The sequence below is a fragment of the Malaclemys terrapin genome, chromosome 3 (assembly GCF_027887155.1).
Source record: "Malaclemys terrapin pileata isolate rMalTer1 chromosome 3, rMalTer1.hap1, whole genome shotgun sequence".
NCBI classification, from domain to species: domain Eukaryota; kingdom Metazoa; phylum Chordata; order Testudines; family Emydidae; genus Malaclemys; species Malaclemys terrapin.
The window spans coordinates 33,591,294-33,605,537 of record NC_071507.1 but is presented as its reverse complement, the minus strand read 5'-3'; the positions used below and the strand labels follow the sequence as shown (position 1 = coordinate 33,605,537).

The window sequence follows — 14,244 nt, the reverse complement described above, 5'->3', positions numbered from 1 at the left end:
TGACCACGCATGACCACAGGGACTCCACATTGGCAACCATTAGTATGGAAAGTGACCTATAGTAACTCTGTGTCATTCTCCTGATATTATCCACCTTTTGTAAACAAAGTTGCTGAGTCACCCTTTGGGCCCTGTGTAGCCTGTGACTGAGCACCCTATTGTTTTTGAAATAAGAAATGTAAGTCTCTCCCTCTGATTCCATTTACAGGTATTTTCTAGCCCTTTTCCTTGCAAAGACAGCCTTGAGAATCTAAATCAATTGCCATGGTTCAGAAAAACAAGCAGCTAGGCTCTGCTTCTGCAGCTGGCTTGGGAATACATGATAATTTCACCCTCTCCACCTTCCCAGCATATACATTTTATATCAAATGAGTCAGTTAGGTTTAGGATGTATCCCAGAGAATCCTCTGGCTAACTTGCCCCCAAATCCTCAGCCCTGTGCATAATAATGTAACGGCAGACAGGATTGGTTGATGATTAAACGGCAATGTCATCTTACAGAAGCAAAAAGATCTCTCTTCAGGGGCAATAAAGACTAATCACTGATGAAAACATAACTGTCACAAAGAAGTGGCTCTCTCTACAAGGCCACGGGCTGCTGAGGTACCAAATGCCAACAACTTCTGAAAATAAATGAATTCAGTGGAACAGAAAATATATGACCACATATAATTGTAGGCACTGTCACCTTCTTACAATATGGGGAGAGGCAGTCCCCCAAGGCTTCCCCCCAGGGTCATTTTACTATGGAGTATTTGTAGCATTATTTAAGCACCCTGGTTTTCAGAGATATTGTTTATGCAGATGATGCTTAGGTCAGTGTTTCAGATCCAGCTGACACACAGAATGGAATGGTGCAGTGTAGTCTGCTTTGGGGCAGCTGTCAGAGTTAAACATTGCATCCCAGATACCAGTGAATGTGTTCAAACTTCAAAAGGATTGAGATTTTGCTCTGGGTGGATCACATTAAGAAAGTCACTTAAAGTATCTTTTGTTCCTTTGGATAGAATTCCCGTTGTTCCTACCTCTGTGGAAAGGATTCTTTGGTGAAAGGGAGAGTCATTCTTTATACCACTTTGAAACACGCACATGCTCCAGAGTAAAGTCATAGTTTAAGGTCCAGCACTAAACTCTTAATTGCCCTTGGATGTAGAAATGGCTATTATTCTATTTAGATGGACTATTTAACAGGATGCTGTCAAATAATTAAACAGCTAGAGAGTCTAAGGCAGAAGTTCTCAAAGTGTGCTCTGCAGAGTATTTGCAGCTGGTAGGTGGTATGATGCTGGTTCCAACTAAATGTAAATGAGACTGGATGCCAGCGGAAATGGCTGGAAGCAGGGAGGTGGAGCCAGCCTATTAAGGGTTGCTGCTACATAGGAAAGGCTATGTGATTCAGCCCCCCTCTCACACCAAACCCAGTATTAGGACTGGAGCGATCAGTAGAAATAGTGATTACAGAATGTTGTCAGAGTTGTCTGGAGTCACTAGCGAGAGAGGAATGTCCACAGGAGCAGGGGAGAAGAGGGATGGGTGGCTGGGCAATGTGTGCAGGGGAACAAAGGAGAGAAAGGAATAGAGCAAATGGCCCAGTTCTGCTCCCATTGAAGTAACTTGGACTGTTCCCATGGACTTCAGTGGATGCAGGAATGGGCTTCAAAAGCAGAGGGAAAGGAGGCAGTGCAGGGTGGTTTGCTCCCTCTCTCACTCCACCCAAAGACACAACACCTACTGGTTTAAAGACAGTTAAAAATGCCTGAATTCTTCCTAATAACTGTCCGTGGTAGCAGTTGCTGCTGTTGCCCCTGGGAGGTTGGTAGAAGAGACAGTGGTTGAGATGATCTTTCTTTTAAGTTATCTCGCTGTGAAGCACTCTCAGAACCCCTGGTTTATTTAGCCCAGTTTAATATGGTGCGACTACATTGTTCTAACTGGGCCTTTATGAGGATGATTGACATTGGAGGTGTCAAACTGATAGCTGTGCTGTCAGATATATACTGTGTCCATGCCAGCGGATATAGCCTGTTTGGAATCATAGGCTGCAAATAACACAGAAGGAAGAGTAATTCCTCAGTCCAGCAGTTTAACACTCTTGCATGACTTCATTGAAAGCTTTCACAAGTAAGGAAATGCAGATCACATTTACCATCTTACTTTATTCACTCCCTCTGAGGAGCAACTTCCTGGGTTTGGGGCATGTACCTGGTGTTGCAACTTTTCCAAATAGAGCTGCCTGTTGGGATTGCCAGTGTACCAACAAAGTAACCAGTCAGACATTTATTTACAGCAAGATTCGGTGATGCAAGGGAGCATTCTATGTGATCCTATGCGTTGGACTGCGCTAATGTGGCAATACTAGGGCAATATTTAATATAAAGGTGAAGGGGTGGGAGCATTATCCAGGTAGATTAAATGACGCCTTGGTTTTTCAGCTTTGATTATAAATGCTTTTTTTTCATCTGTAAATAGAATGAATGACTAGTAGAATCGTAAAATAAATTTCTAGGAAACATGTAAGCCTAAAATATTTCCCTTGGTTCTCTGGGTGCTTTCCTTACTTGCTTCTCCAACCCAAAAGCACTTCCATTGTGCTTCTGTCAGGAAGGTCCTTATTCTCAATTGATCTGTTAAAAAAGAAGAACCAAGTACAGAGTTGGGTGTTGTCCAATATTGTTCTTTCTTTATGCAAATTAAACCTTCCACACCACTAAATCATCTTTTGACTTTTGAGCCTGCAAAGAAATGGACTGAAGTTTAATATGTTACATTACCACACCGTAAAATACAATTTGTGGATCTTACTTAGATTCCATGTTGTTTTAATAATTGTGATTACTGCAGAGGATTTACAGACACACAGGCTCAGCTAAAAGGAAGAATAAGTACTCTTCAGACTGCATACTTTGTGTTACAGGCTGTATGTATTCTCACATTCTTCCCTCCTGACCTTCATTCGTACCTTATATGGTCTGAGTTGCATTTTATTTTGGTTGGTAGCAGAGCAACTAAGATAGTAATATGCATATGCAATATTTCCACTGTTATCCTCATTCAGGCCCCCATTGAGCAAAGTACTTAAGCATGTGCCTAACTTCAAATTATTTCAGTGGGTCTACTCAAGTGTTTTAAATTAGACACATGCTTAAGTACTTTGTTGAATCAAGGTCTTCTAGGTGCTCTTCCTCCTCCCTGCAAACCTAAAGGATGTTACTACTGGCAACTTATTCCTAGCTGAGTGCAGGTGCTGGCCATTAATAACTGGGGTGAAATCCTGACCCCACTGAAATCAGTGAAGAAACTCCCATTGACTTCATCCCTGGTCTTGTGCTGCTATTTACTTCTGTGCTAGCAAACAATGTATTTTTATTCAGGCTGTGAATTGTCACTTTGCATACCCAAGTCAGCATTGTTACCATATGCACATCATCAGCTGCCATGCAACACTTGGCAGGAAAACATTGTTCGCTTTGGGAAGAGCAAGTAAAATATTGCCTGCCCACAAAATTTGGAATAAGGTTCAGCATATCCTCAGCTTGATGAGATATCTGCATCCCCCTGGAGCCTTGGGAAGGAACTGTATGCCAATATTTTATTCTGGTTAAGCATGCAGTTTCTTTCCTGCAAATAATACACAGAACTTCTCAGAGTATATGAGCATCTTTTAAAAAGTGAGCTCCTTTTGAAAGCTGAATGTTTTGCTCATGAAAGGAGCCAGATTGATAACCCTGGAGAATGGCATAATTTATCTACATTACAGCGCAGGCATGGCCAACCACTTGCAAGCTTCTCCACAGTGTCCCACCCATGACCTGGAAAGACCACTCTCAGGGATTAGATGGGGTTCAAAAATTGCATCCCTTCATTATTTGACCCCACTGAGTCTGCTAATAAGTGCCACTTTCAATGTAGCCTGAGGCCACAATCTCATTTCAGATAGGCCATAACTTTTGATTGCTACCAACCTGTGATGTATTTTTGATCTGTTCACATGCAGGCAGAAAGCTCCGTATCTCATTACCAATCCCTTGAATCATCTGTGTCATCCAACAAGCTAAGGGAACTATTTTCAGACTAGGGTGTCTAAAGGTTCGGCACCTAATTTTCAGAAGTGCTGAGCTCCAACAGCTCTGATTAACTTCTTTTGTAGTTGAATATCAGGGGGTAGCCGTGTTAGTCTGTATCTACAAAAACAACAAGGAGTCTGGTGGCACCTTAAAGACTAACAGATTTATTTGGGCATAAGCTTTCGTGAGTTAAAACCTCACTTCTTCTATGCATCCGAAGAAGTGAGGTTTTAACTCACGAAAGCTTATGCCCAAATAAATCTGTTAGTCTTTAAGGTGCCACCAGACTCCTTGTTGTTTTTGTAGTTGAAGTTATTCATTGCCACTGAAAATCTGACCATTTAAATCAGTGTTGAAATACGAACATAAGAACATACAGAATCAGTTGCCTACCTTTAGCACCTGGGTTTGAAAATTTTGAACCAAGCTTTTACAAGGCTGCAACTTACAGTGACTCCTCATTTAAAGTCATCCCAGTTAACATTGTTTCATTGTTATGTTGCTGATCAATTAGGGAACATGCTTGTTTAAAGTTGTGCAGTGCTCCCTTCTAACGTCGTTTGGCAGCCACCTGGTTTGTCCACTGCTTGCAGGAAGAGCAGCCCATTATAGCTAGCTGGTGGGGGCTCGGAACCAGGGTGGACCAGCAGCCCCCCTATCAGCTCCCCACTCCCCTAAGTTCCCTGTGCGGCAGCTGCCCAGCAGGCTATCAGTTGCTGGCAGTTCAGCTGTCCCTCCCCCCACAGCCATGTGCTGCTCCTGCCCTCTGCCTGCTGTGCAGGGTTGGGGAGAGAAAGGGGCTAATGTCAGGGTGTCCCCCTTCCCCCCTGCTCCTACACCCCATTTACCCCATCTCCATGGGGGGGGTGGGAGGGTGAAAGGACAGGGTTCAGGATGGAGGGAGCTTCCTGAGAGCAGCTACTGTCTCAACTTGCTGATCTACTTAACAAGGCAATGTACTTAGGGTGGGGTCAGCGTACTTAAAGGGGCAATGGGCATCTCTCTCTCTCTCTCACACAGGGTGTGCTGTCTCCCCTCCCTCCATTCGTGCTGCCTTGTAGAGTGTGAGGCTACATTAACAATGTGTTAACCCTTGAGGGCTCAGCCAAAAGCTAGTTCATCATTTAGCAGTAAGGCATTCCCTGGGAAATATCCCACCCTCTGACTTACCACCTCAGCCAAGCTTCACAATCATCATTGCTGTGTACAGTATTAAATTGTTTGTTTTAAACTTACACTGTGTGTGTGTATGTGCGTGTGTGTGTGTGTGTAATATATATATATATATATAAAAACATAGTCTTTTGTCTGGTGAAAAAAATGTTCCTGGAACCTAACCCTTCCCCCCGCCCCCATTTACATTAATTCTTATGGGAAAATTGGATTCACTTAACATCGTTTCGCTTAAAGTCACATTTTTAGGAACAGAACTACAACATTAAGCAAGGAGTTACTGTACAGATGCCCCCCGACTTAGGCAATCGTTCCATTCTGGAAAGCCTTGCGTAAGTCGCATTTTGCATAAGTTGGAAACGTATACCTGTACATTGCGCAAATATTTCTGCGACTCGAAAATCCTGTTTCTGGCTTATGGAACTTTTTCCATAAGTGTGAATTTGCGTAAATCGGGTCTTGCGTAACCCGGGGAGCGTCTGTACTATAATATGAAATGAATACAGAAATGAGTCCAGCAGCCTCCACAGCTGATTAGCACAGGTAACATGATGAGGTGATAGAACAAAGAAATTGAGGCTGCTTTTCCCTGGTGGCAGTAATGAGAATTACTGTATTTGTTTTTAATATTAGAAGCTCCCATTTCAAATACATGGCTCAATGAAATCTGAATGTCCTGTTGTGAAGCCTTTTTTGAGGTTTTTTAGGAATATTTGGAGTTGGATTTAGTTCATAATAAATCTTGTTCAGTGTTTATATTAACAAACAAATTGTTAGTGTCAATAAAGTGCATTAGTGTGCTTGTTCCATTTTTTCTTTGCGAGAAAAGCATTAGTACAATTGCTACTTGATGAGAAAAGTAAACAGCAGAACAACTGCATTTTCAGTTAGCGACTTCATCTAAGATATCTGTCTTTATGGCGAGTGCATGTTTGTGTATATTAATAATAAATATGACATTTAATATATAATATGTCTCTAATACACAGAATATAGACCTTTATAGAGAATCAGAAAACTCATTGAGAGAAATTAGTCAAGTTCGGAGTTCCCCTTTAAATAAGAGAACTGCCCCCTCAGTTAAATGTATCCTATTACTCTGACATTGTCAAACCTCCCACCAGACAACCATGACTTCTTATTCTGCCTTCCTTCCATCTGTTTGGAAATGGCCTTACATAGCTACTAATAGTGCTCTTTTAGGGCCAGATCCAGCACATATTTAGCTTCAACTCAGAAAACATTTAAGTACATACTTAAGTCTGTCCCTTTTCAGGACAGCACTTTAAGGACAGCACTTTAAGGACGGCTTTAAGCATATGCTTAAAGTTTGCCAGGAATGCTTTCCTGAATAGAGACCTTTCTGTGTGCTTACTGCTAAGAGTAGTCTCGATTCAATGGAGCTACTCACAGTAGTAAGTACTAACCATAATAGTATGCATTTGCAGGATCCAGACCTTCTAATTTAATGTGTTTAAGGGAGAAAGTGTAATTATTACAAGTATAAAGGTTATTGAATTATTTAAACTAATGGTAGTTTTTGTTTTGTAGCTGAACTCTTCATGGAACAACGGCATCTCAAAGAAGCAGGCTTTTGTATCCAGGAGGCAGCTAGTCTTTTCCCCACATCTCACACTGTGCTGTACATGCGTGGGAGACTTGCAGAGATGAAAGGCAGTTTGGAGGAGGCTAAGCAATTGTATGATGAGGCACTTACAGTGAATCCAGCTGGAGTGGAAATTATGCACAGCCTGGTGAGTTTTCAGGGGCTCGGCTTCATTATGGTGTTTATGCTTCTGATTAACTGTAATAAGAGGGAAAGGGTCTGACAGCAGCAGTGGATGCCATTGTTTCTCTAATGCAGAGGGTGAGTTACTTGATTCCAAGAATTATTTGGATAGCTTGAACCTCCTAATTCAGGATTGGGTCTTTAACTCATCAGAATTTGTGTCAGACAAATATTTTAATTGCTGCAACATTGATAGTTTTGGAAGTTTATTTACTGCTTTATTATCGTCTTAGATGTGCTTCCTACGAAAAGCCGTCCATTTTTATTAAGCAGTGCACTTACATTTGAAAATATGGTTTGAAGTGAATGTTTGCAGATACATGCAAAATGTTTATAAATCTGAACCAAAACTGAACCTACCCAAAACTGAACCAAACTATGGTTTTAGGGTAAAATTCCCCACTTACCGCCTTGAATAGGATTTGAGCTGTGCATAGGCCCTGTGTTAGACTTCTGCACAGGATTGAATGTCACCCTTTGATTTTTTTTTGGAGAACTGCAAAGTGGGGATATTTTTGTTCTTCTTCATCATCACAGAAACAAAAATCTATATATACTCAGCCTGTAGCTTTCAGCCCATGGTTCATAGAGAACTTCCAGGTGGAATTACTCTGTACTCCACGTGGCTGCTTTGTGTCTTTTTTTGTTGGCTATTTTGTATTTCTTTCGCATAAATTCAACCATGATCAAATTTGTGGGGGACTCCGAAATGGAAGTATCAAACACACAAGAGGATAAAAACAAACAGAAAAGGCAGTTGGAGAGATTAGAGCAATGGGAGCTGCAGGCAACAAGAGAGGGATATGGTAATACTGTAATGAATAATCAGTGTAAAGCCCTGGATGCACAACTAGGAAACAAACAGATAAGATACAGCTAATTGGGAGAAGATAACAAAGCAACTACCCTATCACCCTGAGTTTATATCCTTAATGCTGTTGTGATATCACTGTTTCAGATAACCATGATCTTAGGTTGCTACAATTAAGTTATGGGTTCTAGATTCAGGAGTAGGGAGGGGGAGGTTCTTCACAATAGAATCTCTCTTGATTAATGGTCCATAACATGAAATACATAGTCCATAGTGTACTAGATCGGTCAAGCACCTGAAAGGAGACTATAGTAAAGGACATTTTTTCTTCTGTTTAGTGTCATGAATGCAGAAAAATCAGAAATGTAGGAGCACCCATCAGTTTATAGCTACCAATAGCTTTCATTATTGTATTGTATTTTACGCAGGGCTGGTAGCACCACCTAGAATTAAGGTTCCCTAGTACTTCCTATTATAAGACCTTATTTTCAGTTCCTTATCATTAGGGATTCTGATTTTCAGTTTTAACTGATAAATACAGATAAATAATCCTTAAGGACATAGGAACGGCCATACTGGGTCAGACCAAAGGTCTATCAAGCCCAATATCCTGTCTTCCAACAGTGGCCAATGCCAGGTGCCTCAGAGGGAATGAACAGAACAGGTAATCATCAAGTGATCCATCCCCTGTCACCCATTCCCAGCTTCTGGCAAACAGAGGCTAGGGACACCATCCCTGCCCATCCTGGCTAATAGCCATTTGTGGACCTATCCTCCATGAACTTATCTAGTTCTTTTTTGAACCCTGTTATAGTCTTGGCCTTCACAACATTCTCTGGCAAGGCATTCCACAGGTTGACTGTGCGTTGTGTGAAAAAATACTTCCTTTTGTATGTTTTAAACCATGTTCCTTATTCATTTCATTTGGTGACCACTAGTTCTTGTGTTATGAGAAGGAGTAAATAACACTTCCTTATTTATTTTCTCCACACGAGTCATGATTTTATAAACCTCTATCATATCCCCCCTTAGTCATCTCTTTTCCAAGCTGAAAAGTCCCAGTCTTATTAATCGCTCCTCATGCGGAAGCCGTTCCATACCGCTAATAATTTTTGTTGCCCTTTTCCAATGCCAATATATCTTTATTGAAATGGGGCAACCACATCTGCATGCAGTATTCAAGATGTGGGCGTACCATGAATTTATATAGAGGCAAAATGATATTTTTGGTCTTATTATTTGTCCCTTTCTTAATGATTCCCAACATTCTGTTTGCTTTTTTGACTCCCGCTGCACATTAAATGGATGTTTTTAGAAAACTATCCACAATGACTCCAAGATCTCTTTCTTGAATGGTAACAGCTAATTTAGACCCCCTCATTTTATATGTATAGTTGGGATTATGTTTTCCAATGTGCATTACTTTGCATTTATCAACATTATATTTCATCTGCCATTTTGTTGCCCAGTCACCCAGTTTTGTGAGATCCTTTTGTAGCTCTTCGCAGTCTGCTTGGGACTTAACTATCTTGAGTAGTTTTGTATCATCTGCAGATTTTGCCACCTCACTGTTTACCCCCTTTTCCAGATCATTTATGAATATGTTGAATAGGATTTGTCCCAGTACAGATCCCTGAGGGACACTACTATTTACCTCTCTCCATTCTGAAAACTGACCATTTATTCCTACCGTTTGTTTCCTATCTTCTAATCACTTACCGATCCATGAGAGGCCCTTCCCTCTTATCCCATGACCACTTACTTTGGTTAAGAGCCTTTGGTGATGGACTTTGTCAAAGGCTTTCTGAAAATCTAAGTACACTATATCCAGTGGATCCCCCTTGTCCACATGCTTGTTGACCCCCTCAAAGAATTCTAGTAGATTGGTAAGGCATAATTTCCCTTTACAAAAAACATGTTGACTCTTCCCCAACAAATTATATTCATCTATGTGTCTGACAGTTTTGTTCTTTACTATGGTTTCAACCGGTTTGTCTGGTACTGAAGTCAGGCTTACCAGCCTATAATTGTCTGGATCACCTCTGGAGCCCTTTTAAAAAATTGGTGTCACATTAGCTATCCTCCAGTCATTTGGTACAGAAGCTGATTTAAATGATAGGTTACAAACTACAGTTAGTAGTTCTGCAATTTCACATTTAAGTTCATGCAGAACTCCTGGGTGAATACCATCTGGTCCTAGTGACTTATTATTGTTTAGTTTATCAGGCGGTCCAAAACCTCCTCTAATGACACCTCAATCTGGAATAGTTCCTCAGATTTGTCACCTAAAAAGAATGGCTCAGGTTTGGGAATCTCCCTCACATCCTCAACCGTAAAGACCGATGCAAAGAATTCATTTAGTTTCTCTGCAATGGCCTTATCATTCTTGAGTGCTTCTTTAGCATCTCGATCGTCCAGTGGCCCCACTGATTGTTTACCAGGCTTCCTACTTCAGATGTTCTTAAAAAAAAAATTGCTATTACTTTTTGTGTCTTTGGCTAGCTTTCTTCAAATTCTTTTTTGGCCTTCCTAATCATATTTTTACACTTCATTTGCCAGAGTGTGTGCTCCTTTCTATTTTCTTCACTAGGATTTAACTTCCACTTTTTAAAGGATGCCTTTTTGTCTTTCACTGCTTCTTTTACATTGTTGTTTAGCCATGGTGGCACTATTTTGGTTTTCTTACTATATTTTTTTAATTTGGGGTATACATTTAGCCTCTATTATTGTGTCTTTAAAAAGTTTCCATGCAGCTTGCAAGGATTTCACTTTTGGCGCTGTACCTTTTAATTTCTGTTTAACTAACTTCCTCATTTTTGTGTAGTCCCCCTTTCTGAAATTAAATGCAACAGTGTTGGGCTGCTGTGATGTTTTCCCCGCCACAGGGATATTAAATTTAATTATATTATGATCACTATTACAAAGTGGTCCAGCTATATTCACCTCTTGGACCAGATCCTGTGCTTCACTTAGGATTAAATCAAGAATTGCCTTTCCTTGTGTGGTTTCCAGAACTAGCTGCTCCAAGAAACAGTCATTTAAGGTGTCAAGAAACTTCATCTCTGCATCCTGTCCTGAGGTGACATGTACCCAGTCAATATGGGGATAGTTGAAATCCCCCATTATTATTGAGCTTTTATTTTAATAGCCTCTGTAATCTCCCTGAGCATTTCACAGTCACTATCACCAACCTGGTCAGATGATCGGTAATATATCCCTACTGCTATATTCTTCTTATTAGAGCATGGAATTACTCTAGTTCACCCATCTTATTATTTAGACTTTTAGCATTTGTATATAAGCACTTTAAAAACTTGTCACTTTTTAGCTGTCTACCATTACATGATGTATCTGAATGGGACTTTTTTTCATTTGACTGTTTCTCATCAGATCCTACCCATATTTTATCATCTTTCATCCTCTCCTCTTTACTAGGACATAGAGAATCTCCATGAAAAGTTGCTCCCCTAAGGGATGCCTCTGTCCGAAACACATGCTCCTCCGCACCTGTCGGCTTTCCCCCAGCCCTTAGTTTAAAAACTGCTCTACGGCCTTTTCAATTTTAAGTGCCAGCAATCTGGTTCCATTTTGGTTTAGGTGGAGCCCATCCTTCCTGTATAGGCTCCCTCTTTTCCAAGTTCCTAAAAAAAAATCTAAACCCCTCCTTCCTACACCATCGTCTCATCCACGCATTGAGACCCTGCAGTTCTGCCTGCCTAACTGGCCCTGTGCATGGAACTGGAAGCCTTTCAGAGAATGCTACCATGGAGGTCCTGGACTTCAATCTCTTACCTAGCAGCCTAAATTTGGCCTCCAGGACCTGTCTCCTAGCTTTCCCTTTGTCATTGGTACCTACATGTACCACAACCACCGGCTCCTCCCTAGTGCTAAACATAAGTCTTTCTAGATGTCTCAAGAGATCCGCAACCTTCGCATCAGGCAGGCAAGTCACCATGTGATTTTCCCCAGTCATCGCAAACCCAGCTATCTATGTTTCTAATGATCGAATCGCCCATTACTAATACCTGTCTCTTTCTAAAAACTGGAGTTCCCTCCCACAGAGAGGTATCCTCAGTGCGAGAGGATACCACAACATCATCTGGAAGGAGTGTCCCAACTATGGGATCATTTCGCTCTGCTCCAGTTGGATGTTCTCCTTCCCTGTGACTTTCATCCTCCCCAACAGCACAGAGGCTGTCAGATTGGGGGTGGGATTGTTCTGCTGTATCCCGGAAAGTCTCATCTATGTACTTCTCTGTCTCCTCCAGTTCAGCCACTCTGATCTCCAAAGCCCGTACATGGTCTCAGAGGGTCAGAAGCTCCTTGCACCAAATGCACACATATGCCACCTGCCTATAGGACAGGTAATCATACATTCTGCACTGGGTGCAATAAACTGGATAGCCCCACTCTGTTGCTGGATTTCTGCCTGCATTATCTTTTTACTCCTGCAGCTCGTTCCTTTGTTGATGTTTTTGTTTTTGTCAGGGAGTGTTTTGGCTTTAAGTTTAAAGACTCCTAAGTGTATCTAGCCCCCCACTCACACTCCAAACTCCCTCCCCAGAAATTTGGACATCTACATAAAACTCAAAATTTGCTTTAAAAACAAAAACAAAAAAATGAAATGTTATAAACCCCGAAAAACAGAAGCCCCACTTATAACTTTGTCAAACTTTAAGCATTTGGGCATTTGCTATGCCAGGTGTCTCCCCCAGCAGAATTTTTTTAGAAAATTTTAGCCAAAATGGTTCAGCCATTTCTGAGAACAAAACTGTGGGGGCGGGGAGTATTGCTTTACTTATGTTAAAAAAATCTGGTGATCTTTTCTTTGAGACACTCTCATTCCCCTCTGCTTGAAGTTTGGCAAATGCGTGAGCTTTTTATCAAGCATGTGTCTTTTGCCATCCCTGTAAAAATTCACCCAAATTTAATCAAGTGAAAAGCCCTTGAAGAATCTCAGTTCACACATGCCCATGAGGATTACCTGTTCTGTTCATTCCCTCTGGGGCACCTAGCATTGGCCACTGTTGGAAGACAGGATACTGACTAGATGGACCTTTGGTCTGACCCAGTATGGCCATTCTTATGTTCTTAAAAGCCAGACTGGGGAGAAGAAAAATAATAGATTGGAACAAGGTGGCTGGTGGGGGGAGGAGAGAAACTGACTGGGAATTGGAGTGGGGGCTGGCACTGGCTGAGCAAGGAGACTGGGTAGCTGGGACTGGTTGGGAGGCGAGGCTGGGTTTGGGAGCCAGTGAGGGTTATGGTGGGGAGACTGGGAGTCAGTTAGCTGATGGGGGAGAGAAGTCAGATTTGATACGGAGCTGGGGTTTAGGGGTAGAGCTGGGGCTGACCATCAAAAAGACTGGGACAGGGATCTGAGGAGGAGACTGAGATTGAATGAGGAGCCATGAAGGGAGACTGGGATTGAGAGCTGGACAAGGAGACTTGGACTAGGTATGGGTGTGGGGAGACTGGGATTGAAACTAGGTGGGAGGGAAAGAGACAAGGTGCCAAGAGGGGAGAACTGGGACTAGTTGGACAAGGAGACTGGGACTGTGTGTGAGGAGGAAGATTGGGAATCAGACCCTGTGCCTCGAGGGGACATAGGACTGGGATGAGAAGCCTAAGGAGTGGAGATTGGGACTGGGTAGGCAAGGAGAATGGCACTGGGACAAGGAGCCAGGGATGGGGAAGTGACAGGACTGGAAAAGGGACTTGTTGGTGTCAAAGTTAGACTCAGGACTCATAGTTTGTCAGACCACTCTGTTTTATTAGCACAGCGCTCTGCTAATACATTCAGATAATGTGAGCCTCCATGCATGATTCAAACAGTCTTATTTATACAGATAAAAGGGTGTAAACTAAACAAAGGGACAGAGAGAGCAAAATTGTAAAATATGCATGGAGCACAATATGCATAACCTGCTTCCTTGTTAACTCTTATCGATCTAAGACTAATGCTTCACCAATTGCCCTTAAGTGGCAAGTTAAGCAGTTAATGTCTGCTTTCCTGCCCCCCTGGCTTGCAGCATTTCTCATTTCTACTTAAAGGTACATACAGCATTCTTTAATTCATTCTATTTCTTTAATATAATTCATTTCACTTTCACAATCCCTCCTTTTGGTCAAGCTTACGCAAAGACCAACAATTACTGGGGTCCACATATTAACAGTTCTTTATCTCTTCGTTCATCAGTGATATTTAACACCATCATATTAGCACTCTGTTTTGGGGCAGTCACCTGGGTGGCATACCGTACACAATTCTGGATACAACAGGAGATTAACTGAAAACATACAAAAATCATTAGGATTCCACACAGGATAGTCAGGGCTCCCTGAAACAACCAGTTTCCTATGCCAGAGAAATTGAATAGGTTACTTAGCCACTTCCATAAAGAACT

At 41.7% G+C, this 14,244-nt stretch overlaps 1 protein-coding gene across 1 annotated transcript in view; it reads left to right on the top strand.

The window, feature by feature from the left end:
* TTC7A (tetratricopeptide repeat domain 7A) overlaps nt 1-14,244 on the top strand; it is a 304,003-nt gene that overhangs the window by 218,065 nt on the left and 71,694 nt on the right. Inside the window, exon 19 of the mRNA XM_054022426.1 lies at nt 6,789-6,991. Within this exon, the coding sequence (XP_053878401.1) occupies nt 6,789-6,991 (203 nt within the window). The remainder of the gene's footprint in view (nt 1-6,788; nt 6,992-14,244) is intronic.